This window comes from Ruditapes philippinarum, unplaced genomic scaffold (assembly GCF_026571515.1).
Source record: "Ruditapes philippinarum isolate M1 unplaced genomic scaffold, ASM2657151v2 ctg2470_1_1_1_1, whole genome shotgun sequence".
In the NCBI taxonomy this organism is placed as follows: Eukaryota; Metazoa; Mollusca; class Bivalvia; order Venerida; family Veneridae; genus Ruditapes; species Ruditapes philippinarum.
In genome coordinates, this window is record NW_026856200.1 from 18201 (window position 1) to 45390 (window position 27190).

At 31.8% G+C, this 27190-nt stretch overlaps 1 protein-coding gene across 1 annotated transcript in view; it reads left to right on the top strand.

Moving 5' to 3' along the window:
• The first annotated feature begins 2997 nt into the window (after positions 1 to 2997).
• The window catches only part of LOC132745759 (nuclear pore membrane glycoprotein 210-like), a 61464-nt gene continuing 37271 nt past the window's right edge, over positions 2998 to 27190 (top strand). Inside the window, exons 1-19 of the mRNA XM_060734734.1 lie at positions 2998 to 3250; positions 5928 to 6064; positions 6484 to 6615; positions 7655 to 7757; positions 9365 to 9515; positions 9944 to 10073; positions 10551 to 10679; positions 11091 to 11159; positions 12714 to 12820; positions 13345 to 13485; positions 14694 to 14834; positions 15333 to 15485; positions 18693 to 18882; positions 19276 to 19421; positions 19934 to 20045; positions 21722 to 21811; positions 24688 to 24753; positions 26515 to 26561; positions 27091 to 27164. Coding sequence (XP_060590717.1) covers positions 3033 to 3250; positions 5928 to 6064; positions 6484 to 6615; positions 7655 to 7757; positions 9365 to 9515; positions 9944 to 10073; positions 10551 to 10679; positions 11091 to 11159; positions 12714 to 12820; positions 13345 to 13485; positions 14694 to 14834; positions 15333 to 15485; positions 18693 to 18882; positions 19276 to 19421; positions 19934 to 20045; positions 21722 to 21811; positions 24688 to 24753; positions 26515 to 26561; positions 27091 to 27164 — 2336 coding nt within the window. The 5' untranslated portion in view covers positions 2998 to 3032. The remainder of the gene's footprint in view (positions 3251 to 5927; positions 6065 to 6483; positions 6616 to 7654; positions 7758 to 9364; positions 9516 to 9943; positions 10074 to 10550; positions 10680 to 11090; positions 11160 to 12713; positions 12821 to 13344; positions 13486 to 14693; positions 14835 to 15332; positions 15486 to 18692; positions 18883 to 19275; positions 19422 to 19933; positions 20046 to 21721; positions 21812 to 24687; positions 24754 to 26514; positions 26562 to 27090; positions 27165 to 27190) is intronic.

Genomic DNA, 27190 nt, shown 5'->3' on the forward strand with positions numbered 1-27190 from the left:
TGTTGGGTTTTGTATAAAAGCTTCTTTAAAGTTACCAGTACATTATGCCTGATCCATGTATGCTTTCCAAATTCACAAATACTAGTGTAAATTTTAGTCGAAGATTGAATAATCAGCTATGTTCAGTTTTTGCAATGGAAATTGTAAATGAACTTTTGTGACTATGTGATCATTTTCTTTTTTACCAAAAGTCAACATGCTACAACAATCAGGTACAGAAATATTTAAATGCAGTAAGTTGATTTTAAATTACATGTGATCAGGCTTATTGGTTAGATTATAATGGATTCTTTCCATTTATGACATTGTCAAACTACGTCTTATTTCTGTGTTTAAGTTAGAAATTTTAATAACTTTATTATTACTAGATGTACGAAGTTTATAGTTACAGTATAGAATAAAAATTAGAAATAAAAAAAAATATCCCTGTGGTTGTTTTTTTTGTTTGTTTTTTTTTTAGCTTACCTGAGTATAAAATCCTCAGAAGTGTGCTTTCTTGACAGCATGATGTCTGTGGTGCATTGTTTTCCTTTAACAATATTTTTTTGAACCATGTGGTATAGATTTTGACTTCACAGGAATGATCCCTCTACAGAATTAGTATAAATGGTTCCAGTCTTAGTTTTTCCCTTTTTTCAATATTTATTAGATCTGTCTAGTCACACTTGTTGTTTTGTCCAAGTCTTATTCATTTCCATAATTAAATGACCAAAGTTAAGAAAATATTTCAAGCAAAAATCAATCATTTGACCTTGATGGTTAGGGTCATATCCATCTGATCACAAGTGTTGTTTTGTCAATGTATGAATTAAATCTGTACATAAATAACAAGATAATGACAACTTAATCAAAATTCATTCATTTGACTTTGACAATCAAGGTCATTTAACCCATTACTTCATTTGTGAAAAATGTAGGTTTTCAGTGAAAAGTCTCGCGTTACAAGTTCAAATTGCTATAAAACTATAAAAAATGCTTCAATACTAATCAAACTTGGCACAAATGTTATCTGGACAATTGCATTTGTAACAACATACTCAGGCTTAAATTTCCTGTTACCATGGCAACGAGGGGACATCTCAAAATGGCCAAAAATCACAATTTTGCATTGATTTTTTCCATCAAAATTGATTTCAAAGTGCTGCAACTTCTCAATGGATTGAGATAGAGTCAGGTGCTTTTCAGCGTTGGTTACACGTTACATTTTGATCGATCTGGGGTCATTTTTAGCCTCTCACAAGTCCAAAATTTTCTTGGCGATGAGGGCACATCCCCCTTCTGGCAACCCCCTGATGTATCTTCTGGTTGGGGGGCCTCGCCGGAAATGTGGTCACTTTTTTACCAACATTTCTCAAACAAGAACATGTGTTGGGCGCCCAAACAGGACATTTTTTCACTATTTGAGGCCTTAAAGATGGGAGGTCGGAAATGCGTTGTTTCGCGTATATATGAAGTAAAGGGTTAACAAAAAATGATGAAAATATCTGAAATTGACCCAAAATCACGTTTTTCCATGTTTAAACATGGCCTAACATATAAATTTGAAGAAAACTTGTTGTTTTGTAAAAAAAATTATTTTTTTCATTAACAAAAATTATGAAAATACCTGAAATTACCCAAAATCGCGTTTTTCCATGTTTAAACATGGCCTAACATATAAATTTGAAGAAAAATTTTTGGTTTGTAAAAAAATTAATTGTTTTCATTAACCCATTACTTCATGAGCATTTTGTGAAAAATGGTGGTTTTCAGTGAAAAGTCTCCCGTTACAAGTTCAAATTCCTATAAAAACTGCTTCAATACTAATCAAACTTGGCACAAATGTTATCTGGACAATTGCATTTGTAACAACATACTCAGGCTTAAATTTTCTGTTACCATGGCAATGAGGGGACATCTCAAAATTGCCAAAAATCACTATTTTGCATTGATTTTTTCCATCAAAACTGATTTCAAAGTGCTGCAACTTCTCAGTGGATTGAGATAGAGTCAGGTGCTTTTCAGCGTTGGTTACACATTACATTTTGATCGATCTGGGGTCATTTTTAGCCTCTCACATGTCCAAAATTTTCTTGGCGATGAGGGGGACTCCGCCCCCTTCAAATCCCCCAAACAGAAGGGGGCACATCCCCCTTCTGGCAACCCCCTGATGTATCTTCAGGTTGGGGGCCCCGCCGAAAAAGTGGTCACTTTTTTTACCAACATTTCTCAAACGAAAACATGTGTTGGGGGCCCAAACAGGACATTTTTTCACTATTTGAGGCCTAAAAGAGGGGGGGGGGCAAAAGTCAGTGAAAATTCATAATTTGACCTTAAGGACGAAGTCTTATATGAGTCAAGGTCAATTTGTGTTGGTTACACATGAAGGTCTTAGCCTAAAGGAAGTTGTGTCTAAATATGAAAATATGAAGTTTTTTCATTTATAAATAAAAAAGGTTACAGCCAGTTATAGGAAAAAGAGAATTTCATTAATTTGACCTTGACAGTCAAGATCAATTAAGGTCAAGGTCACATCTAAATTATTCAGTTTGTTAGTTTGATTGCAAGTTTTGCTCAGTCTTAACTATAAATCACAACATAGACAAGATACATGTGATAGAAGGCAAAAATAAACAAAGAAACTAGAAAGGTACCCATTTAATTAATTTGCCTGTCACAACAGCATATTTCATAATCATATATGCATTTTTCATAAGTGTTGTATAAGTAAGTATACACAGGTACATATATGGGATATGTACCTGGTATACATAAATGAAAAGTATAATAACTAAAAAAATTGGCCTGTCCTTTAAATTGTGAATATGATTTTTGACCTCCAAGTCACATATCTTTATTTTCATGAAAATTGTTTTTTGTCCTCTTAGATTTAGATAGGACCCTATTTAGAATTAAATAGCCCGTGCAGGACAGACGTATGGGCGGACGAACAATTCTGTCACAGGGTGATCTCCCCTTCTTAAGCGGGGAAAAAAATGTAGCTCCGTAGAAATAAGCGTTTGTCGCGTTATACAGACACAATTGAAACAAAGATGGCTGCGCCCATCGAAAAAATTATGGCGGCATTTTTCAACTGTAAAATGCTTTGTCTAGTGATTATTTCATTGATAGCAGTCACAATAGATGTTGATGCAGCGAGACTCAGTGACCCAAAAGTTTTACTACCATACCATAGTTCTGTCGTCACAAATTTCACTCTGAGGATCAATCTGACACGGGAAGAGTCGCGAAGTCCAAGTTGTTACACATGGTAAAAATTTTGTGAGAGGGTGCAGTCGAAGGGCTAAATGACAGTATCTAATGCTAAAACCTTTCACTTAAATTTTTAACTAGCAATATATAGAAAATTATGGTGGATGTGGTGATTTTAGCATAGAACTTGGAAAAAGTTTTCATTAATTTATTTTCAATCACCAACGATAATTTAATTTTATGCTGAAATGCCGTGTTATAATCATTAACCGTAGTCATGATGAATGATGATAAACAGCAATGAGCAGTTCACAAACACTGAGGGTGTTAGGTGGGCATCCCGCCCTCCTATTTGCTAGATGGTCTTGTTAACTGTTAGTAAGTTTTTCATGTTGTTTGGCATGGTAAAGGGTCAACTCGGGCCAATAATATAAACATACATGCCATAACATCCTGGCCATCCGGGACTGTCCAGGAAATCAAGTATCTGTCCCGAAGGTGATTTATGATTTATGTCCCGGTAAAAATAAAAATCTAAACTAATCCAGAGCTCCAGATAGCGTGCGTATAAGCGTAAAATACGCATAGAAAATCTAAAATACGCATCACTTTCAAAATTCGTGCGTCACAGTTACGCACAACATAATGAAAATACGCTTGTATGTCAAAATTAATGCGTAAAAGAATAGAAGTGTAAACATTTGATATATAGAAAGAAAATGTTTTGAGCATAAAAATACAATATATTTCCATTTTATTGCATTGAAAACTATAAATTCTGTTGTCAACAACGCATGTTAAAGGAAATACAGAAGGGAAGTAACTCCCGTAGATCAACCTGTGAAATTATTGATGAAATTTGTGCCAGATAATCATCGTAGGAGCAAACACAATTTTAAGTTTGTTTAGGCATCTATTTGACATGCTTATGCATCAATATAAACAAAAATATATTTTAATTTCTTTAACTTTTGTTGTTGGAACAAAATAACATGTTTTTCACCTGCAGTTTTGTACTCAATATTTTCGTACCCAGTCTACAGTTACGGACAATTTTCTCTCAGACCAATACTTTTTTAAAGGAAAGATAAAAAAAAATCTTGTTTATGTTTCTTTTATTCTAATTTCAACTATAATTGTTCAAACTGGAGAACATGGAGGTGCATGCCAACAGAAATAAAGAAAGAAAAATATTGACTCCTAGAAAATAAAATAATTTCAAGGCTTCCACTAGTGGAAGTTTGGGAGTCATTTACTCCTTCATTTTGGCCCGTGACTTCCTAAAATCAATACTTTTCATTATTTACCTATATAATGTGACTTCCAATATCAGAGATTTTGAAGTCTTTGACTTCCAAATTTTGAAAATGGAAGCCCTGATAATTTTGCTGTTTATCCTAAACTTGAGTTCCAGTATACTCTGGAAGTCTGACTTTACATGGCATGTTTTGTATTGTTTCACATTAAATCAGTATTCAATTTGTAAAGGTTTTTCTAAAAAAAGAAAATAAACAAACAAAACGATAAGTTTAATTTGTTTATAAAAAATGCAAAATGCTTTTTTTGACAGATTTTACCCCTTAAGTTTTTCAGAATTTGCATTTTACCCCTCACTCTAAATTTTGAGGGGTAAAAACCCCTTGGCCAAAAAAAAATTATCGGCATGTTTTGTATTGTTTCACATTAAATCAGTATTCAATTTGTAAAGGTTTTTCTAAAAAAAGAAAATAAACAAACAAACAAAACAATAAGTTTAATTTGTTTATAAAAATGCAAAATGCTTTTTTGACAGATTTTACCCCTTAAGTTTTTCAGAATTTGCATTTTACCCCTCACTCTAAATTTTGAGGGGTAAAAACCCCTTGGCCGAAAAAATTATCTGGAGCTCTGTAATCTACAGACAGAAATTTTACATTTTTGTGTAATCTTATTGTCCATTATTACTATCTATTAAACAACATTAATAATTGGACAATTATCCCCATACAGCATAGCAATATACAATAAATGGTGACACTAATCTTCTGATTGGTAAATCTATGTGTCCATTCCAACTAACGATTGTCGGCAATAGTTTAGATCAATTAAAAGATTAATAGTTTTATATAAGCCCCTTTGGTTTCCTGAGTGAGGTGTTTAAACTGTTATTATTTATTATTAACAACTGGCCAGCATAAATTGAATCCGCCTGCAGGCAATTATTAACTTCATTGAGTGCTAGAACACTGTGAAAATTACCGCTAAATATGAGGTGATAAAGTCTACTGGATTCAGTGAATTTTTTACCCATTGACATGGCTAATTGTCCATACTTAACATAGCCGGATTCTATTCTGTGACTGATTGACATTACTTAAAAAACTGTTAATAATTATTGACATTTTGTCTTGTTATTGTTGTCTTTAAATTTGCAAATTGATATATTTTAACAAAAATAAAACAAAAGATAGGTAAAGAAGGGAAAGCATTACATTTTGAAAGTCACAAGCCAAAATAAAGGAGTAAATACTCCCAAATTTACATTAAAGGAAGCCCTGCAATAAAAATTTATCTTGAACAGCTAAATAAAACAATAATTTACAAAAGAGGGGCTTGAAATTAGCTTGAGCCCTTCCATCAGAGCCCAGTCAGTTTGAGTTAATGTCTACATTTATTACAATATAACAGTTTCATGAATGAATTATGTGACTTGGATGACTTTTCATTAATTTTGGTTATATTTTTCTCTAATACAGGCGCAGTAGTAGATTAGATGTTGCAACACTCCAGCTCATCAACAGTACTGATAATGAATGTGCACTTACAGCAGAGATTTCTGCAGTGTCCAAATCCTCCATGAGGAAAACTTCCATTGTTTTGGTTGAAAACAAAGGTTTAAAAGAACTTTATTGTGTATTTAGATAGTTCGTAAATATTTTAATAATTATTATATGTGCAAAGAACAGTTCACTATTACTGAATAGATAGGCTGATGTAGAACTATCCAATCAACTTTCAACAGTTTCAAGAAGACATATTGTAAATACTTGATTATATCTAAACTTTGAAAATATTTTTTAAAAATCATGAATTTGTCAATTCTTATATTAATGGGGAAAAAATGCTTTTTCATTTTGATATCTGAATTTTAATAAACAGCAGTTTTATCACAGATTGCAATGCCCTGCAATACTCAGTCAAAAATTATATTATATTTCGTGATTAAAAAAGACTACTTATTCTAATTTATTATAATCAATTTGATGTGTTTGTGCTATCAGGCACTCTATATTATACACATATTTGTTTCAGTAACTGGAGAAATATTGAAGTGTATAGTTATAGTTGACACACTACATCGTATCGAGATAGAAACTACTACACGTCTCTTATACCTCGAGGATTCTCCTGAAGAAATGATTGTCCGTGGTTATGACGTAGAAGGTAACAAATTAATAATTGTCACAAACTTTTGTTGTTATCCATTTATGACAACTTATTTTCAATTAGTTTAGTTTATATAAATTTATTTTATTTATTTCTTGATGAAGACCTCATGATAGGTCGAAACCGGTAGATAATAAAATAATATAAACATCCCTGGTGTTGACATGTAATTTTCTTTTTACTTATCTTGAAATTTAGTTTAGTTTGATTTTGTTGGAAGCTATAAGCTTATTGAAACACTCTCGAATCTGTTCCTGGAACCAACCAGTTCTAAGCAATAAATGTAAAGTTTCTTGCTCAAGGAAACAGTGGCATGCCTCTGACAAGGTTTGAACCCACGTAGTCAGCAATTCTTAGATTACTATTCTGATATGTTAACCACTCGACCACGCCGCCTATCTACTATAGAAAATGTTTACTTAAATTGAAAATAAAGCCTTTTTGTGTAGATGAAAATATAGATTCAGAATGATAGGGACATTATTATATATTTTTATTATATCTTAATTAGATTACCTTGACATATTTCTGGCTGTTATTTCAAGAAGAATTTGACTTTTGTTTCCATTTTGAAATAAGTCACATGCTTGCTTTACGACACTTTTCTAATGTATATTATTAGGCTAATGTATGTTATTAGTTAATAAGTTTTTTGACAGGTTATATGGCCCTATATAAATGGTTATTTGGAAATATATTGCCTTTTATTGCAAATAACCATTTAGATACGATCATATAACCTGACAGGAATATTTATAACGAATTTATAATACAGCAAACTTCCTTTTTTTAGAGAAAAAAATGACATTTCGGCATAATTTGATAGCAGTGGTGAATGTAAAATTTTATAAACATCATGATTATCCAATGAAAAGCAACATTACAGATGAACAGTGTTATAAATTTATTTATAAAATGACAAATTACATATATTTTAGAATGAAAATGACTAAATAAATGAAAATACATACACTTCATCCTACACACATCTTGTCAATAAAATTCTATGGGTATTTTTGGTATGATTTTGTTTCAGGAAATGTGTTCTCTAGTTTACAAGGCCTGGAATTTCAATGGAGTCTTCACTCAGATACTACCGGAGGTCATGATGATATTGTAGATGCTAACTCTATACTCAGGTAAAATAACCTGCAATACAACCCTTGTTGCTAAGACCATACAGAAGGTAGACTTTTACATTCAATTCAGGGGTCACACTTTATTGTAACATTTGTCAGAGTCATGGGAAATGAAAACAAGATATATTAAAAAATTCTTTCTTAATTCTAAATTTAATTTTATTTCATTTCATTTATAGCGCTACATGAGAAACATCTAAATATGTGGAGTTGCAAAAAAGGCTACTAGAATGAAGAATATCTTTATCATTTGAATATAAATTTTATTTTATATATATTTTCAGCCAATGTGTGTCAAAAATTGTAAAAGGACTGTTTTAACTGATTTATATACATGTACAAGTGAAGAGGGACAATATTAAAACTAATGTATTATGCTTTTTAGTCCCCTACCGGTTTACCGGAGGGGACTTTAGGTTTACCCTCCGTCCGTCTGTCCGTCCATCCGTCCGTCCGTCTGTCCGTCCGTCAGTCCGTCCGTCCACAAAACTGGATCCCGCGATAACGCAAAAAGTACTGAAGATATTTTAATGAAACTTGATATATGGATAGATGGCAGTATGGAGATTATGCACGTCTTTTTCTTTTCTTCCTATGTTGAAAATTCTGGTTGCTATGGCAACAAATAGACTGCAAATATGGCAAATTTTACACATAACCTGGATCCCGCGATAACGCAAAAAGTACTGAAAATATTTTTATGAAACTTGATATATGGATAGATGGCAGTATGGAGATTATGCACGTTTTTTTCTTTTCTTCCTATGTTGAAAATTCTGGTTGCTATGGCAACAAATAGACTGAAAATATGGCAAAGTTTACACATAACCTGGATCCAGTGATAACACAAAAAGTACTGAAAATATGTTTATGCAACTTGACATATGGGTAGATGGCAGTATGGAAATAATGCACATCCTTTTTTATCTTCCTATGTTGATAATTCTTGTTGCTATGGCAACAAATAGACTGAATTTCAAGATTTCTGATTCTAGTTTTTAAGTTTTTTCACTATAAGTTCTTTATTTCTTCAGGTATTTTCTTCAAACTTTAAATATAAGTTGCTTGTCATCAACCACATCATATGTGACAAGGTTTACAACTCTAGCACAAAATTTATCAGAATTACCTCCCTTGAACTTAAAATTTTCATGAAAAAAACATTTTTTTTTTTTTTTTAATAACTTCTTTTTCTGAATGTATCTACTTCAAACTTCATATAAATGTTTCTTATTGTCACTCAACATTTGTGAGTGTTCAATACTCTAGCAAGACTATTTCCAGAATTATGCCCCTTTTGAACTTAGACATTTTTTTGAGAAATTGGTAATTTTTACTCCAACTTCTTCAATCATGATAGGATTTTAAAAATGTTATATTTTCATAACAGGGATGTTTAAAAAATAACTTTAGAGTGTCCTTCAATCCGTCTGTCTGTACATAAAAACTGTTTGTTGTGATCATTTTTAAAGAACTTTTTCAACAAATTTACTTAAAATAGGAACCTAAGTGAATGGCCAATGGCCCTTCAGAATGTTGCTTGGGCTCTTACCGGTAGGGGACTTATGGATTGCTTGCAATACTATGATAATTGCTTGTTTGTTCAGGATTTTAAAGTTCAGTGACTCGCATTACACAACACCACAACACATAGAAGTAATAGAAGAGCGTGGTCGTCAAGGTGACATCATTCTAGTTGAAGGTGTCCGTACAGGAAGTGCTTATGTTTGGGCCAAAATTCGAGATGTAGCATATGCAGTAAGTATTTATAGCCAGACATCTCATGTCATATAATTAAGCACTTAGTTGTACATGTGTATCAAAATTTCCTTTATTGCTCAAAAGTGATATTATTAATATAGTTATGATAAATTTGCATAAGTTATTTAATTGTTTACTTGTAGAACTTGGCCAATGATGTTCTATGGTATATATGTTCAGCTTAATTTGTTTTTTTTCTACAAATTTGTTGTAACCATTGATTACTTCATAACTTTAATCTGTACAAAATGATGAATTTATACACATAATTTTTTCACTCAAGTATTTTCTTGTTGTAGAGATTTTATGATTGGATATTTTTAGCAGAATTATGGCCCTTGCTTCTTTTACATAAGTTATATTGACAGTAAACATGTGTTTTATTTTCTGTGAAAATCTATAATTTGTTATATTTGATGTTTCAGAAAGTAGAGCACAGCAGTGTCAGACTGATGGTGATTGCTAATTTGATGATCAGTCCTCCTGAAGCATATATACTCAAGTATGCTACAGTCAAGTACAAGGTGGAACAAATCAGACAAAATTCTGTCATAGGTTAGTTTGCTTCTCAAGAGATTTCTCTTAAAACAGTTACTTATAATTGAGCCGCGTCCGTGCAGTCTGATCAGGATCCATGCTGTTCGCTATCAGTTTCTCTACTTGTCATAGGGTTTATAAGCGAACAGCATGGATCCTGATCAGACTGAACGGATGCGCAGGCTGGTCTGGATCCATGCTGGTCGCAAACCCATTATGTTGCTTTTGTCATGACACAGCTCATATACTGTTTACTACTGGAATGAGAGCTAGAGTGGTCCTTCCCTGTATCTCCTTGTCATTACCTTGGAGCCGCATCAACACATTAGATTTCTCTATAAACAGTTACTTATATGCTGTATATTAGTGGTATAAGAATTAGGGTTGTTCTTCTCTATATCTTCTTTCATTGGCATTGTCGCTGCATCAACATGTAACGGATAGATTAACAAAATCAGCCATAATATTTATACTTTGTTATGATATTTATTTCAGAGATACTGATGCCCAATGCCCAGTATTCATTGGAGGTTGTAGATGGCACTATTGGGACGTTAGATGCCAGTACATCAGTAGCTACAGCTCTAGAACTTGGTGAAACTGAAGTCAAACTTATAGACAAGAGTATCCTTTCTTACCATAGCAACAATTCTTTTTTATCTTTTTTTTTTATTAAAAAACTGAGCTATTTTAGCTATAATTTCATCATTGATTATTATTTGGTTTTTACCAAAAATTATTCCATGAATATATGTTTTAAGCCTCCAACAATGTATTGTTAAACATGGTTTCTATTTTGAAAATCCTGGATTTTAGAGTGGAGAGAATAGGTGACTTTCAGATGAGAAACTTTTCTTTTTCACCTTTACTATTTTAGATAAATCATCAAAAGCTACAAGTTAAATCAAGATTTTATCATCTGAGTATAAATAATTATATATCATGAAGTATATTTTCACATTTCACTGTTTCCTGTCCAATGTCTGCACACACAGTCTTGTGTATTTTATTGTTGACCTTGACCTAATTTACCAGACATTAAAACATCAGATGTACTGGGACAACCATCAGCTATTCTACATGTTGTCAGTCCAAGTTACCTCGGTAAGTTTCTTTCTACGCTGTTATTGAAGCGTTAAATTTTATGGAATTGAAAATACAAACTCCTGATAACTCTCAAGTATACACATATATTACATGAATTGCTTTTAAGATATGCCATGGTCTTACAGAAAACAACCTATAGGTGATATTGATTAAAATGTTAAGACATACAAGAATGCATTCAAACTTCCTCTTTTTACAAACTTGAATTGAATTTGTATTTGTTAATAAAATGACAGGATTAAATGAAACTTCATACAGTTAAATTAATCATCAAAAAAATGGCTTTACAAAGCTTTTTATGCGCCCACAATGTGGCAGCATATAGCATTGCACTTGTCCGTCAGTCCGTCTGTACGTCCCGAAATCTTGTGAACGCAACTCCTCTTTAACTGGATGGCAGATTTTGCTTAAACTTACAGGGATGAAGAACCTTAATGTGTAGATGGTAGTAAAGGAAGGAATTTTTGCTGCGACCAAATTTAACAGAATTATGGCCCTTTGTTGATTTTTTCACTATATACTATGTAGAAATTTTGTGAACGCAACTCCTCTTTAACTGGATGGCAGATTTTGCTTAAACTTACAGGGATGAACAACCTTAATGTGTAGATGGTAGTAAGAGGAATTTTTGCTGCGACCAAATTTATCAGAATTATGGCCCTTTGTTGATTTTTTCACTATATACTATGTAGAAATTGTGTGAACGCAACTCCTCTTAAACTGGATGGCAGATTTTGCTTAAACTTACAGGGATGAACAACCTTAATGTGTAGATGGTAGTAAAGGAAGGAATTTTTGCTGCGACCAAATTTAACAGAATTATGGCCCTTTGTTGATTTTTTCACTATATACTATGTAGAAATTTTGTGAACGCAACTCCTCTTTAACTGGATGGCAGATTTTGCTTAAACTTACAGGGATTAACAACCTTAATGTGTAGATGGTAGTAAAGGAAGGAATTTTTGCTGCGACCAAATTTAACAGAATTATGGCCCTTTGTTGATTTTTCACTATATACTATGTGGAAATTTTGTGAACGCAACTCCTCTTAAACCGGATGGCAGATTTTGCTTAAACTTCCAGGGATTAAACAATCTTAATGTGTAGATGGTAGTAAAGGAAGGAATTTTTGCTGCGACCAAATTTAACAGAATTATTGCCCTTTGTTGATTTTTTGTTTTCAACTTGTGGCACATGTAGTTCAAAAAATATTGACAGAACAGTGGCGTGTGGGGGCATCCGTGTCCTATGGACACATTTCTAGTTTTATATATATTATCAAATGGTTAGGAACTAGCCTGTTTGTAATTGTATGTTAAATCTTTTTCATGAATGGAAATGTGTTCATTTACATGTAGAAGTACAGTGTTTTAATACAGAAAATTCATAAAATATTTTTTAATTAATAAAAGAGAGATTGCATAGAAGCAAGGTTATTTAAAAGCTTTATTCTAAGTAATCCAGAAAGTTATGAGACTTTGTTTTAGAATAGGAAAGGACTTGTTATTTGACAGGTCAAGGGGTCAAGTTGATTTGTTATTTGTTTTACAGGATTTGTTGTACTACCTGACAGAAAATGGGTGCTTGAAACTGGGCGTGTCTACACAGTATTGATTGAAGTCTATGATAAACACAGCCACAAACTCTACCCTTCTGATGTAAGTTTATGTTTTATGAAATGTTACTGAAATTATGAGAGTTAGTCTACTGTTAAATCAAAGTTTTTCATTGTATACATTTGACTTTGTGATTACCTTCAATTTTGTTTCAGATAAGGTTAAACTGTTGAAAATGTATCAAATTCATTCTCAATTGCAAAATTTGGCCCTTTCAGACAAACTATATCGAAATGCTCTTGTCTCTTTCAATTGCAGTGAATTTTGTTGATATATTTCTATACTTGACTAAATATTTGTACTATTAACATAACACTTTTACACTGTTCTGTACATATGTAAACAAATTACTTGTAATTAATTGAGAGAATTGAGAGATTAACTTATATATTGAAATGAAGGTCATATGAAAAAGAAAGAAAAAAGGTAGCTTAAAGTATCAAAAAATTCTTTTGCCAACATATTTTAGCAAATTTGTTTATAACAACAGAAGCTGTATTCCTTACAATAACAAAAAACCCTTACTTACTGCCATTTTGATGCTTAACTTGTTTTGTTTGTTTTAGAATGTAATGATAGATGCTTTGTTTCCCGGAGAATACTTCAAAGTAGAATTTTCAACAGATAATGGTACATATCATGTTGTTAGAACTCTCCGGAAAGGTGATACAGATCTTGAAGGGGCTCTTTCTACCATTAAAAAACAGGTAATATTTACATTTACAAAATATCAAGATTACCTGTATCTTTAAGTTTCAAATAGCAGGTAGTAGTATACAAATGTTTCTCTAGCACAGGGTCTGTGTATTCCCAGCTAGGTGGTAATACTTTTTGATCCTCGATTTAGACCTGATGATTCACAAATCGAACTACAGATCATGTCATTGTATAAATACTTTTGGAAATACATTGTTGTTTAAAACATTTAAAAATAAAAATGCATATCAAAAAATGACTTTGACATAGCTCCTTAACAACAATTTAATGTTTAAGTTTACCTTCTAACAAAATGATTCAGAACTGGTTAAATGCATGTCAAATGAAAACAGGAAAGGAAGTTAGTAAAACATTTTTTTTACATTAATTGAGGGGCTTATAAGATTTTTATTAATATAGTTGTGAATCATGATCCAGAGATCTTAGGACTTTGTTGTCAAGGTCCGAATTTCAAATATTCAATTTTTATGAGATATCTGCCCTATCTATCACTTTTACTTCAAAAGGCATAATTATACATGGATTATATTTAAAATATCTGTCCATAACATGACACCACCATTTTCTAAATTCATGACCTCATTAAGGCCAATTGGCTTTTGAAATGATAATTATTGGCCCTCTAATTACCAGTAAACAGTTTCTGGATAGTTTTGATCTTAAAGATTTATGCTTTATGTTTTAGAAACATAGTTTTTTGTTAGAAAATAGTTGTAATGACATTAGGATGCATGTACAGTTACATGAGAGACACAGAATCTACAAAAAAACATTGTTCATATTAAAACCATATTTATATAGAAGATAATGACAATTACTGTCAAAATTATTTAAATCTTCAGTTGCACTTGAAGCTTTTTTTAACCAATCTTTTGATGTGCCTGCTTTCTGGAACTAACAGGTGTCATGTAAGGAAACATTGTTGTGGCACTGTGACAGTTTGAACCCATGACCTCAGGATTGTGACTCGTACACTTGAACCATCAGGCCTCTTCTCTCTTACTATCAATATGAAAGCTGCAACTTTACTTGATCTACGAATAATTTATTTTTTTAGACCCCCACGCCGAAGTTGTCACGGTGAACAAATATGGCGAGATATCTACGTCTGCTCATGGGGAGGCAGAAGTAACAGCTTGTATTAATATAATTTATATTCTAAAAATCCCCCATGCTCTTGTTGTATTATTATTTACAGGATGGTAGTGAGCACTCTGTGAGCCCTACAATCAAACAGACACAGTTTGTAGAGATCTTTGATCCTATTGTAGTGCAGCCAGAGTTACTGTTCTTCCCATGGGACCCCGTGAGACAGCTATCTCATAGATATCAACTACAGGTGAGTCATCATTTTATGATTGAAAATTAACATGTGTTTTTTCACCATTTAAACAGTCAGAATTTAGAATTATTTATTTCCATGATTATTATATGAGACTTAAAGGATTTATTAGGATATATTTCATCAGAAGCACTTATAGCTGCCACTTTATTATCTCCTGACAGTGCTGTAAGTAGCAAATGAAATGGGTTGCAGTGTTAAACTTGGTTAAGAATGCTGGAATGTCTTTTTATACCTGTTTTTAAAAAAATTGTTGACTTGTTTGGTTTATACAGAATTTAGTTTAGTTTGATTTGTGTCGGAAGCTATAAGCTTATAGACCCACTTTCAAATCTGTTCTTGGAACCAACAAGTACTGAACAATAAGTGTAAAGTTTCTTGCTGAAGGAAACAACGGCTTACCCCTGACAGGGTTTTGAACCTGCACGACTAGCGATCCATAGATTGCTATGTTGACTTGTTTGATCAAATGATCTTCAATATTTTATGTTTAAGGCTACTGGTGGAAGTGGAGACTATATGTGGAGTTCCAATGACGCAGAAGTTGTCACGGTGAACAAATATGGCGAGATATCTACGTCTGCTCGTGGGGAGGCAGAAGTAACAGCTTCTGATAAAAGAAATCAATTACATAAAGGACTGGCCAAGGTAAATCATACATGCCCATATTGTTTTCTACCATTATTTTGTCATATTAATTAACTGATGAATGAGGTATTGACTTTCTTTTGAAAATATTTATGATATTCAACAGATATTGAATTCAACATTATGTACATAAGTAAATAAATGGTAGGCTAAAACTTTGTTTAAATATATTGTTATATTAAAATATTGATAATATAAATACTAAACTCAAAATAAGGTACATTCATGCATAAGTAACTCATCAAAATTATACTCTAGATGAATAAACTTTTTCTATTTTTAGCTTGACTATTCGAAGAATATGAGAGCTATTGTAGTCGCCCCGGCGTCGGCGTCCGCGTCCGCGTCGGCGTCTGCGTTGGTTAAAGTTTTTTGTAAAGTCAAATATCTCAATTATTACTTGAGATATTTAATTGAAACTTACAATACTTATTTATAGTAACAAGCTACATCAGATTTACAAGTTGGATAACTCTGCCTACAATATTGACAGAATTATGCCCCTTTTTAACTTAGAAATTTTGGTTAAAGTTTTTTGTTAAGTCAAATATCTCAATTAGTACTTGAGATATTCAATTGAAACTTACAATACTTATTTATAGTAACAAGCTACATCAGATTTACAAGTTGGATAACTCTGCCTACAATATTGACAGAATTATGCCCCTTTTTAACTTAGAAATTTTGGTTAAAGTTTTTTGTAAAGTCAAATATCTCAATTAGTACTTGAGATATTCAATTGAAACTTACAATACTTATTTATAGTAACAAGGTACATCAGATTGACAAGTTGGATAACTCTGCCTACAATATTGACAGAATTATGCCCCTTTTTAACTTAGAAATTTTGGTTAAAGTTTTTTCTAAAGTCAAATATCTCAATTATTGCTTGAGATATTCAATTGAAATTTAAAATACTTTTTTATAGTAACAATGTACATCCGTTTGCAAAATTGCATAACTCTGCCTGCAATATTTACAGAATTATTTGCCCCTTTTAAACTTAGAAAGTTTGGTTAAAGGTTAAAGGTCTTCAAATATATTTACTTGAAACTTTACACATGCACTTAGGGTCATAATTGGAGGGTCATAATTGTATGTCAATGACCAAGTTCCATAACTCTATCTTGCATTAAGGCTGATTCATATCCCCTTTTCTACTTAGTCTCTTGGTTAATGTTTACATGCAGGTTTTACATATCTCAATAACTATTAAAGATATTTATTTAAAACTTCACATATGCATTTAGGGTCATAATTGTTGGTCACTGACAAAGATCCATAATTCTATCTTGCATTAAGGCTGATTTTTCTCCCCTTTTTCAACTTAGAAATTCATGGTAAAGTTTTGCTTGTAAGCTGTTATCTCAATAACTACTGAAGGGTTTGTGCCTTTTTTGGGACAATTTTATGCATTCATAATAATAATGCAGTTATTTACTTGATAAAACATCTTAATAACAAGCCTTTGTACCTTTTCTGTCAAATTTATGTATTCATAGGTAATTAGTATTATTATACTCAATAAAACACCCTCGTGACATTACCTTCCAAATAGTCAAGCCAATACTGTATAATTAGACTCTCTCTAAGGCCTATAACATGAATTTATAAAAAAAAATTAGCCCTTTTATGAACTTAAAAAATTTAACATTATCAAGGCTCTTTTACTATCAAGCACTTAGAATAGTCGAGCGTGCTGTCCTACCGACAGCTCTTGTTAAATAAACAAGTACATCAAAAGAAGGAGAGAACACACGTCAAACATCAGGATGGTTTGTAAACTGGTTTATTCAAGAATCATCATTTTTTATTAGCTCGACTATTCGCAGAATAATCGAGCTAATGCAGTCACCCATTTGTCGGCGTCGGCGTCCCTGTGGTTAAGTTTTTGTATGTAAGCTGGTATCTCTATAACTACTGAAGGGAATGGATTGAAACTTCACACACTTGTTCTCTGTAATTATCTAAGATGATTGGCACAAGTCCCATAACTCTGATTTGCTTTTTTTTGATAATTATGCCCCTTTTTCGACTTAGAAATTCTTGGTTAAGTTTTTGTATGTAAGCTGGTATCTCCTTAATTACTGAAGGGAATGGATTGAAACTTCACACACTTGTTCTCTGTGATTATCTAAGATGATTGGCACAAGTCCCATAACTCTGATTTGCTTTTTTTCATAATTATGCCCCTTTTTTCGACTTAGAAATTCTTGGTTAAGTTTTTGTATGTAAGCTGGTATCTCCTTAACTACTGAAGGGAATGGATTGAAACTTCACACACTTGTTCTCTGTGATTATCTAAGATGATTAGCACAAGTCCCATAACTCTGATTTGCTTTTTTACATAATTATGCCCCTTTTTCGACTTAGAAATTCTTGGTTAAGTTTTTGCATGTAAGCTGGTATCTCCATAACTACTGAAGGGAATGGATTGAAACTTCACACACTTGTTCTCTGTGATTATCTAAGATGATTGGCACAAGTCCCATAACTCTAATTTGCTTTTTAACATAATTATGCCCCTTTTTCGACTTAGAAATTCTTGGTTAGTTTTTGCGTGTAAGCTGGTATCTCCATTACTACTAGAGGGAATGGATTGAAACTTCACACACTTGGTCTCTGTGATTATCTAAGATGATTGGTACAAGTCCCATTACTCTGATTTACTTTTTTGCATAATTATGCCCCTTTTTCGACTCATGAATTCTTGGTTAAGTTTTTGCATGTAAGCTTGTATCTCCATAACTACTGAAGGGAATGTATTGAAACTTGAAGAGTTTGTACCTTTTCGGACAATTTTATGTATTCATATAGGTAAGCATTATTATACTCAATGAAACACCCTTGTGACAAATTTTCGAATAGTCGAGCGTTACTGTCCTCCGACAGTTCTTGTTTTTATATGAGATCAATTTTTGGAGAGTAAACACAGATTTTCCTCACCGCTGTGGGTTCAGTCCCGACAGGGACTTTGGATTCTTTCATGTGAGGAAGCTATCCATCTAGCTTACGGAACGTTGGTGTTTCTACTCAGGTGCCCGTTCATGCCTGAAATAATGCATGGAAGGGCACCTGAGGTCTTTCTCTACCAGTAAGCTGGAACGTCACGATATGACCTATACTCATACTGTGTTGATGTGACGTAAAAACACAAAACAAACAAACAAAAACACAGATTTGATCGTAGGTAGCGATTAATTTCAGGTGCACATATTACCACCGTCTGACATGGAGTTTAGACCGGAGAGAGTGGAGGTAGAGGTGGGTAGTGTGTTAGAACTACCATTAGATATACAAACTACTCTAGCAGGACGGAAATACTCCTTCAATGACTGTAGGAACATGCCATTAAATGTGACTTTCACTGACCCATCAGTCGTGGAAAATGTGGATGGTCAGTATAAAAAACAATTGTTATTATATATTGGTTAATAGATTTATAACAGTTTAATGTATAATCACTTCAATGAAAACAAAACGCTTTTCTTAAGCTTTTGACATTTGGTCTTCATCAGAATTTTTGTTTCTTCTTCAGAATTTTTGTTTTTTTAACAGCTTAATATCATATGTTTCATTTTCTTTTACCCATGAAGCTTGATCATGGGATTTCAAGCTTCTAAGAACAAAATATTTTACCTAATTCTTATTATTAGTTCACTATGCAAGTAACACTAGGTTTCTCATATTGTTTAAGTCACTTTACTTTAACTACAAATTTATGTACTTTTGTTCAAGTAAATTTAACAACAAATTATTATAAAAAAATCATAAGTTATATAAATTTTAGGGTTTACAATATTGAGAGATGGAACTTGTAGAACTATCAAGGTGAAAGCATTACAACAAGGTCATACAAAGGTCAAGGCCATATATAACCATGGTAACATCAGGCTTGAATCAAGCATCACCATAGCAACATATGATGCTTTAGTGGTAAGTTTCTTTTTTAGCTATTTATATTAGATATTAAAGTTTGTCATTAGAAATAGATATTTTTGAGTGTTTTTATTCAAGTTTAGCTTATCACTGGGGTTGTCTTAAGAGGCAAATCATTTATATATTTTATTGTTATAAGAGAATCTTTTTATTTAGGATATTCATTTTGGAGTGTAGTAATGTTGAATTGAATTATTTCTCCAATGTAAACATTTTGCATATAACCAGTTTATGTAGAGGATACATGTTTTTATGTAAGATTGAAATATATTTCAGTGTGATCACCAGGTGCAAAAATTTTTTCAGTGGCATAGCCATCAGTGAAAAACATAACATCTGAGTTGGTTAGTGAAATATAATATATATATGAGTATATATAATATAGTGATAATTTCACTTTGAAATTACTTAAATGTAATTTCATTGTTCACTGAAAAGTATTTAATAAATGTACAGCATAAGATATTTGAATGTATTTTATCAATATAAACCATTTAAATATGTTTCAGCCTGTTGACCCGGAGAAAGAATCAGTGATAACTGTTGGATCCTCAAAAGAGATTTTATTCTCCGGCGGGCCTCAGCCTTGGATTCTCGACTCCTCTAAATACTTTGCAAGACGTAAGTTTTTGTCTATAGTCAAATTCTCTTTTGTTTTTAATTTATAATAATCACTAGACAACTGGAGGGAATATTCAGTGTTGTTTAATTTGCTTTGATCGTCAGTCAAGAGTAGAAGATATCCAGCTAGCTTATTGAAAGTTGGTTGTTTTACTTAGCTTCCCAGTCATTCCAGAAATCATGTATAGAGAGGGACCTGTGACCTTTTACTAGCGGTGAAATCTGCCAAGTCATTGTGACTTTAAAACCTCCCAAAAAAATGAATTTTACCACTCGAGAGTATTTTTATAGACCACCTGTCAGTATTGATCTCCATAGACATCTTGAATTACGTTTTATTTAGATTTTAATTTACGATTTTTTATGCCCCCGGGCATATAGTAATTGAACCGTCTGTCCGTCCGTCCGTCTGTCTGTACGAGGTTAACCTAGAACGGCAAGTTGGATTTTTCTTAAGTTCTACCTGTACCAATGGCTTCATAATTTACACACTTACTAATCCATACAAAGTATATGATCTGGGCAAGTTACATAACTATGGCTTCAAATTGGTTCAAGTTATGGCCCTTTTCAGCACTTAGAAAATGAATAATGGTTAACCTAAACCGGCAAGTTGGAAATATCCTTTGTTCTATCTGAACTAATGGCTTAATAATTTTCACACTTACTTATCAATACAATGTGCATGATATTGCCAAGTTATATAAATGTGCCATCCATTTTCCCGGTAATTTCCCTTTTTATCACTTTGAAAATAGGGCCTTGTATGGTTAACCTATTCCGCCAAGTTGGATTTATCAAAAAATTTCACCTAATTACTTAATTTATTTAATGTTATCTTTTATATTTGGTAGGTGGATACCTTTAACGGTCCTCTAATTTTTTGTGGCGTTTGGCATTTCTAGGTCAAGGTCACTTGTAAAATAATAAATCTAAACATTTCTGCTCATGCAGCCTTTATTTTTAAGTTAATGTCTTTCATGTTTATAATAGTCATACCAAGGGAGGTCCTCTTCCTTTTCCTTTAGTAAGGGGTCATTTGGGTCAAGGTCACCAATGTCAAAAATAGATTTTTTACACTTTTACAGGTGTATTAACCTTATTCTATCGACAGATGTCTTGTATATTTTGTAGGAACATAAAATTGAGGTATTCTCATTTGGATGGAGGTAGGGGTCAGTTGGGTCAAGGTCACCAGTGCTAAAAATAGATTTTTACACTTTTGCTCATACAGCCTTTATTTATTGACAGATTTGTATTATAATTGGTAGGAAGATAACTTACATGGTATTCTTCCTTTGGATGGAGTTAGGGGTCAGTTTGGTCAGGGTCAACAGTGCTAAAAATAGATTTTTACACTTTTGCCCATACAGCCTTTATATATTGACATATTTATTTCATATTTGGCAGGAAAATAAGTTGCATGATATTCTTCCTTTGGATGGAGTTAGGTGTCAGTTGGGTCAAGGTCACCAGTGCTAAAAATAGATTTTTTACACTTTTGCCCATACAGCCTATATTTTAAATATTGTTACTGACAAGAATCTGAGCCGGGGCATTTGTGTTTAACAAACACGTTCTTGTTTATTTATTCTTTCAAAAATATAGAAGTACCGAAAAATTATTCTTTAGGTTTAATAAGGTGTTGAAAATTTATTTTATTTTATTTTTTGTAGCACATAATTGTAGAGTGGAAGGTAAAAATAATCCTAAAGACACCATTATAGCAGGAAGTCTTGGCTTTTTTATGCCTGGTTTGATGCCTTGTAATGTAGCACTTACTTGCTTAGCAAAATATCATGTTGGAAATTCATTCAAGTTGTTGTTTTTTGAACTTTGTATTTGTATTATTCCTTGCTGTTTAATTTTTACAGTTTTTTTTTTATGTGTGTGTTATTATTTATTTTACTTAATCAAGCAGGCTTTCAAAGGATGCCTAACATTCAATTTGAGCAACATATTGTTAAATTATTGAGATTGGAAGTTATAACTATTTCTAATGTTTCCACATTGCAAACATTGTATTTTATAATTTAGTTGTAAACAGGTGTTATTGTTAAGGGTACCATAATATAAAATTCTTGTTAAATTATTGCATAACATGAAAATTATTTTTGAGAGATTGTTTGCTAAAATTTAAAATTCAGACCATTAGCAATTTATCTGAACTTATTAACTAATGAACATTTTTTATTCCAATTAGAAATTAAGTTTATTGGCAAGAAAGGAAATTAATGTATTGAAGACTATATGAAATAAGGAAAATATTGTTACAAAATGCAGGGTAATGCCAGGTATATGTAAATACTGCTTCTGAATATATTGTATGATTAGAGCAACAATTATGCTTGCTTCGGGTAGAATGGTGAACTTATTGCTAGGCTCGAAAAAAAAGCTATTCTACAACAATACTGTATAAGTGGATATTTCCGCAGACATTTCACTTATGAAAATATGAGAGGATTGTGCCGGGGTAGAATATAATGACAGATTAGTTAATATTTATGCTAGAGGAAATTTTAATGATTTTTATCAATTCTCGAAATTCGCCAATATTTTTGTGTCGCTTACTTAACCACTACTGAATGCTATATCACACAAATAGCATAAATTTGATGTACTTGTATTAAATTGTTGTTTTTCTGATGTAAGTGTAATTATGTTATAATATATTTATCCAGATAACATTAAGCTGACAACAGTCTTTCAAACTCCTTGGTATCAATTTAAAAAAAAACAAAAAAAACATTTAAATGGAATTTTTTATGTATGCAGAAAAAGTTAAGTTTGTTTATTGTTTGTTGATACAAAAACTTTTTAACCTGTGTTGAGCTTGTGTTTTTCAATAATCACATGTGAAACAGCATTCATCTGACTTACGGGACTTTGGTAGTATTACAAATTCATTATTCAACAAAAGAAGAAATGTTGGCAGTAAGATTTCAATTCCAAAAGTAAATCATACCAGAGACTTTTCAATGAACCAAATTATTATTCATAATAATAGTAATTTGTAAACCATCTTGCAATCTTTGACTGAATTGCTGTATGGCTTTTTTGCATTTTCGTCACCCTTATACAGTTGCTTGTATATCCTCAGCTGTTCATGCTACATCTAAATCATTTAATTCTTCCAAATCATTTAGTTCATCTACTTCATTCAGTTCAAACTGATCATTTAGTTCATTGAGATCATTTAGTTCATCCAAATAATCTAGTTCATCCACTTTATTTAGTTCATCTAAATCATTCAGTTAATTTAAATCATTCAGTTCATTGAGATCATTAAGTTCATTGAGATCATTAAGTTCATCCAAATCATCTAGTTTATCCACTTTATTTAGTTTATCTAACTAATTCATTCGTTGATATCATTTAGTTAATTTGAAATCATTGAGTTCATTGAGTGTATCTTAATCATTCAGTTGATTGAGATCATTTAGTTCATTTGAATAGTTCATTTGAATCATTGGGTTAATTAAAATCATTTAGTTCATTGAGATCATTTAGTTCATGCAAGTCATCAAGTTCATCCAAATCATCTAGTTCATCCACATTATTTTAGTCTAGATATACTTATTAACCAGAGCCAGAAGTATGCAAACAATTTTGCACAAACACCTAGATACACATCTCATAATCAGAAACAAAAGTGGTGAACTGTGTGATGGTGGAGAATTGTGTTCCCTTTTGAATAAATATAACTGATATCTCACTGAGAATTGGAAATTTTAAGACATTCTTAGCGTATATCACAGAGTGAAATGTTCATGTTTTTGTATATTATACAAACTGAGTGTTATTGTAAATAAAATTAAAGATACAGTAAAATCGGTACATACCAACAACATTTTAAATATAAAGAAATAAATATAAATTACTTTGAAGTTATATGATGAATTTCACATATAAGAATAATTGACTATTTCTATTAACATTGCTAACATAAATGAGATTTAATTGCCAACAGGCAGTAGAAAGCTATATTACATTATCTTTAAACTGCCCATTTAATGTCACGGTTTTCCCTGCTTTTAATTTGGAAAAAAAAGTTTATTTGACAAATTTAGATATTTTTTTCAATATCAGAATACAAAAATTGAGCAACCAACATGATAGAGCCCGGTCAGACTGTTAGGATATGGCAGGCTAGCCTGACTCTATACTGGTGACAAAAGCTAGTCACATTTGGTTACAGTATGTTAAGCTTTTGATCCAGATTTGCTTTTATGGTTATGTCTGACAACCTTCTATATTGTGTGAGATGGCTGTACTGCTGATTGATTATAATGTTTTTGCAGGAAACTTTGTGTTTTTACTTTCTTTACTATTTTAATGTCTGACACTAGCAATCTGCAAATCTCTTTAATAATATTGTCTGTCTGTAGATCATTTGAAATAAAAAAAAATTATTGTATTTTACTCAAAAGTTTTTATAGCATATTGCAAAATGGTATTAGATTTAAAAAGAGATACATGCATATACAGTTACATGTTTTTTTCTCTCACAGATTCAATATAAAGTATGTCTTATAGTTACATAATTATATGCTTTTCTGATACAAACTTGGAATTATACTTTATCACAAAAATTTACGTTGTTTACTGTAATGTTGACATGTATTTTTTATAATATTTACAGCAAAGTCAACAGAAGAGAAGAACACACTGATACAGCCAGTGAGGACAATAACTGTTGGAGGTCAAAGTTAGTACTTTTAAGTTCTGTATTTGCTAGACTTCTTGGAGAATTATGGGACTTTCCTATTTCTCTAGTGCAATAGTGCATTGACATAACACTTGGTTTTGCATGCAACATATTTCATTTTTGCCTTAAACAAAAAAAGAGGATAGTGGTTCTGTGTCCTATAGTTAAATGGCTACATTTAAGAACTACTTTACTTTTGTATAACAGCCTAAAATTTGTATACAATTTGTTAAAGTTGTCATCCAATGGAAGGAGTAAAAGTCCTAAAAATGAAGAACAAATTTTTTTTTTTTCACATGTTTGTTAAAAAAACACCAACAAAACAGAATGTATAATGGAATCACCCTTGATAGATGTGTGGTGTCCAGGTAGTGTCCAGTTTTGTCCAAAGCATATTTTCTACATGCATGGAAGTATGTATTTAAGTATTGAAAATGTTCAACACCATGAGATATTGTGTTGTGTGCATGAACCAGGTCTCTTGGTCAAAATCACACTAAAGGTCAAACGACTTACGACTTTTACATGGAATGAAAGATTTTACTTTTACTAGGCTCAAATGTTAACCAATGTGAGGCAGTTTGTGGCACCTAAAATTCTGGTGGTCAGGTTCAGGTCCAGACTTAAGAAGTTAAAGGTCAGATATATGTATGAAAATATGAGTATGGACAATTTGATAGTCTTGAATTGTCAGACTATATATTAAAATGGTCAAAATCATGAGACTGTTGCATGCCAGCATTAATTTAGGTCAATGTAGCAAAATCAAATCAACAGAGATGATGAAATATATACATGCACGAATGGATTTTAATACTGTTTGACACAATGTCAGATAAAAATAAATGAAAATGTATGTATGGCTGATTGTGTAGTTTTTAATTGAGCATTATATCTCAAAGTTCACAAACATGACACTGAGTATTGTCAGCATAATTCAGGTCAATGTGTGTAAGGTCAAGGTCACTACCATAGAAGACTAACTTTCAAGAATTTGTCAGCACTATATTATCTACAAGCATGGAGAGATCTTAAAGTATTAATATTTGTAACAAATTTTTTTTAACTGACAATTGGTAGATCTGAATTCAATGTACATTAGAGATAATCAGAAACTCAGAGTTAAGAATAAAGATTATACTGAGATAATCAGAAACTCAGAGTTAAGAATAAAGATTATACTGCCACTACATGTATATTTATTTCATGCTTTCCAGTGTTTTACTGTAATATATCAGATAATTATATTCTGATAAAACCACTAGTGAAATTTATAAAATGTAATTATCACTGTAGCCGGACTATATCTGAATGCGGATGAAAAGAAAATCATAACTGAATGGAATAACAGGGAAAAAAAAGATGCAGTCATATGTAAATTTTGCTTCTTTAGGAAAGGAAGTCAATGCCATCATACATCATGTTAAAAGTGTAACAAAATTAGAGATTAACAAAACTATATTTTAAAATTGATAATGTGATGACGTCATAAAGGAGAATACCTGACGTTATGCGGCAAAATCAGTAAAAATACTTAATATCACTTAGAAAGCATGAAATTAAAAGAAAGTTTATTTGTTTTACATATAAGATTGAAATATATTTCATTCGTGAACACCAGCTATTATATTTTCACTCGTGGCTACGCCACTCATGAAAATATTGCATCTGGTGTTCACTCAGTGAAATATATTTCAATCTTACATGCAAAACAAACAAATATCCTCTATATAATAACCTGCCTACTTGTTATTTTTTCAGAGAAACTTCACTCCTTCATTGTCTCCTGCAAGAAATATGGAGAACAGGTATGACTGAATTTTGTTTAAATAAATTATTAATTTCATAAAAATTTGCATAAATAATTGTTATTAATACAGATAATTGTCATTTCACATGCAATAATTCCATATGAATGAATCTTGCTTAGGTTTTTCATTATTAACAGATTCGCGATCCATATCATCGCTTGAAATGCTGTTAAAATCAGAGGTATTTTAAGCTTGTATATTAAGATATGCCCCTTGAACCTTGACCAAATCAGTTATTTTTGTTGGCACATCGGTTGGCTCAGATAAAAATGAAATCCTTGTCTTGCTGCTGTAAAATTAGGGAGCAGTCAGTATACTGTTTTTATCTCATGCAAAGAATTATTACAAATTTTGTATGGCATTTAATTGATATGATTGTTTTCATTAGTTTTTTAAGTGTATAAATAAAATTAAATGACTAATTAATTATTAATTAATGACTTTGGATTTTTAGATTTCTTTAGTTTTTGCTGTTATATTATTTATTATTTCATATAATTTAGTTTATTTATTGTCTGATTTACAGATGTTGACACTTGAAGTGGGTAATGAGGTAACAGCCAAGAATCAGAATCCTGCTGTAGAGAAAGCCTCTGTCAGGTACATCAAAACTTATAAAATATTTA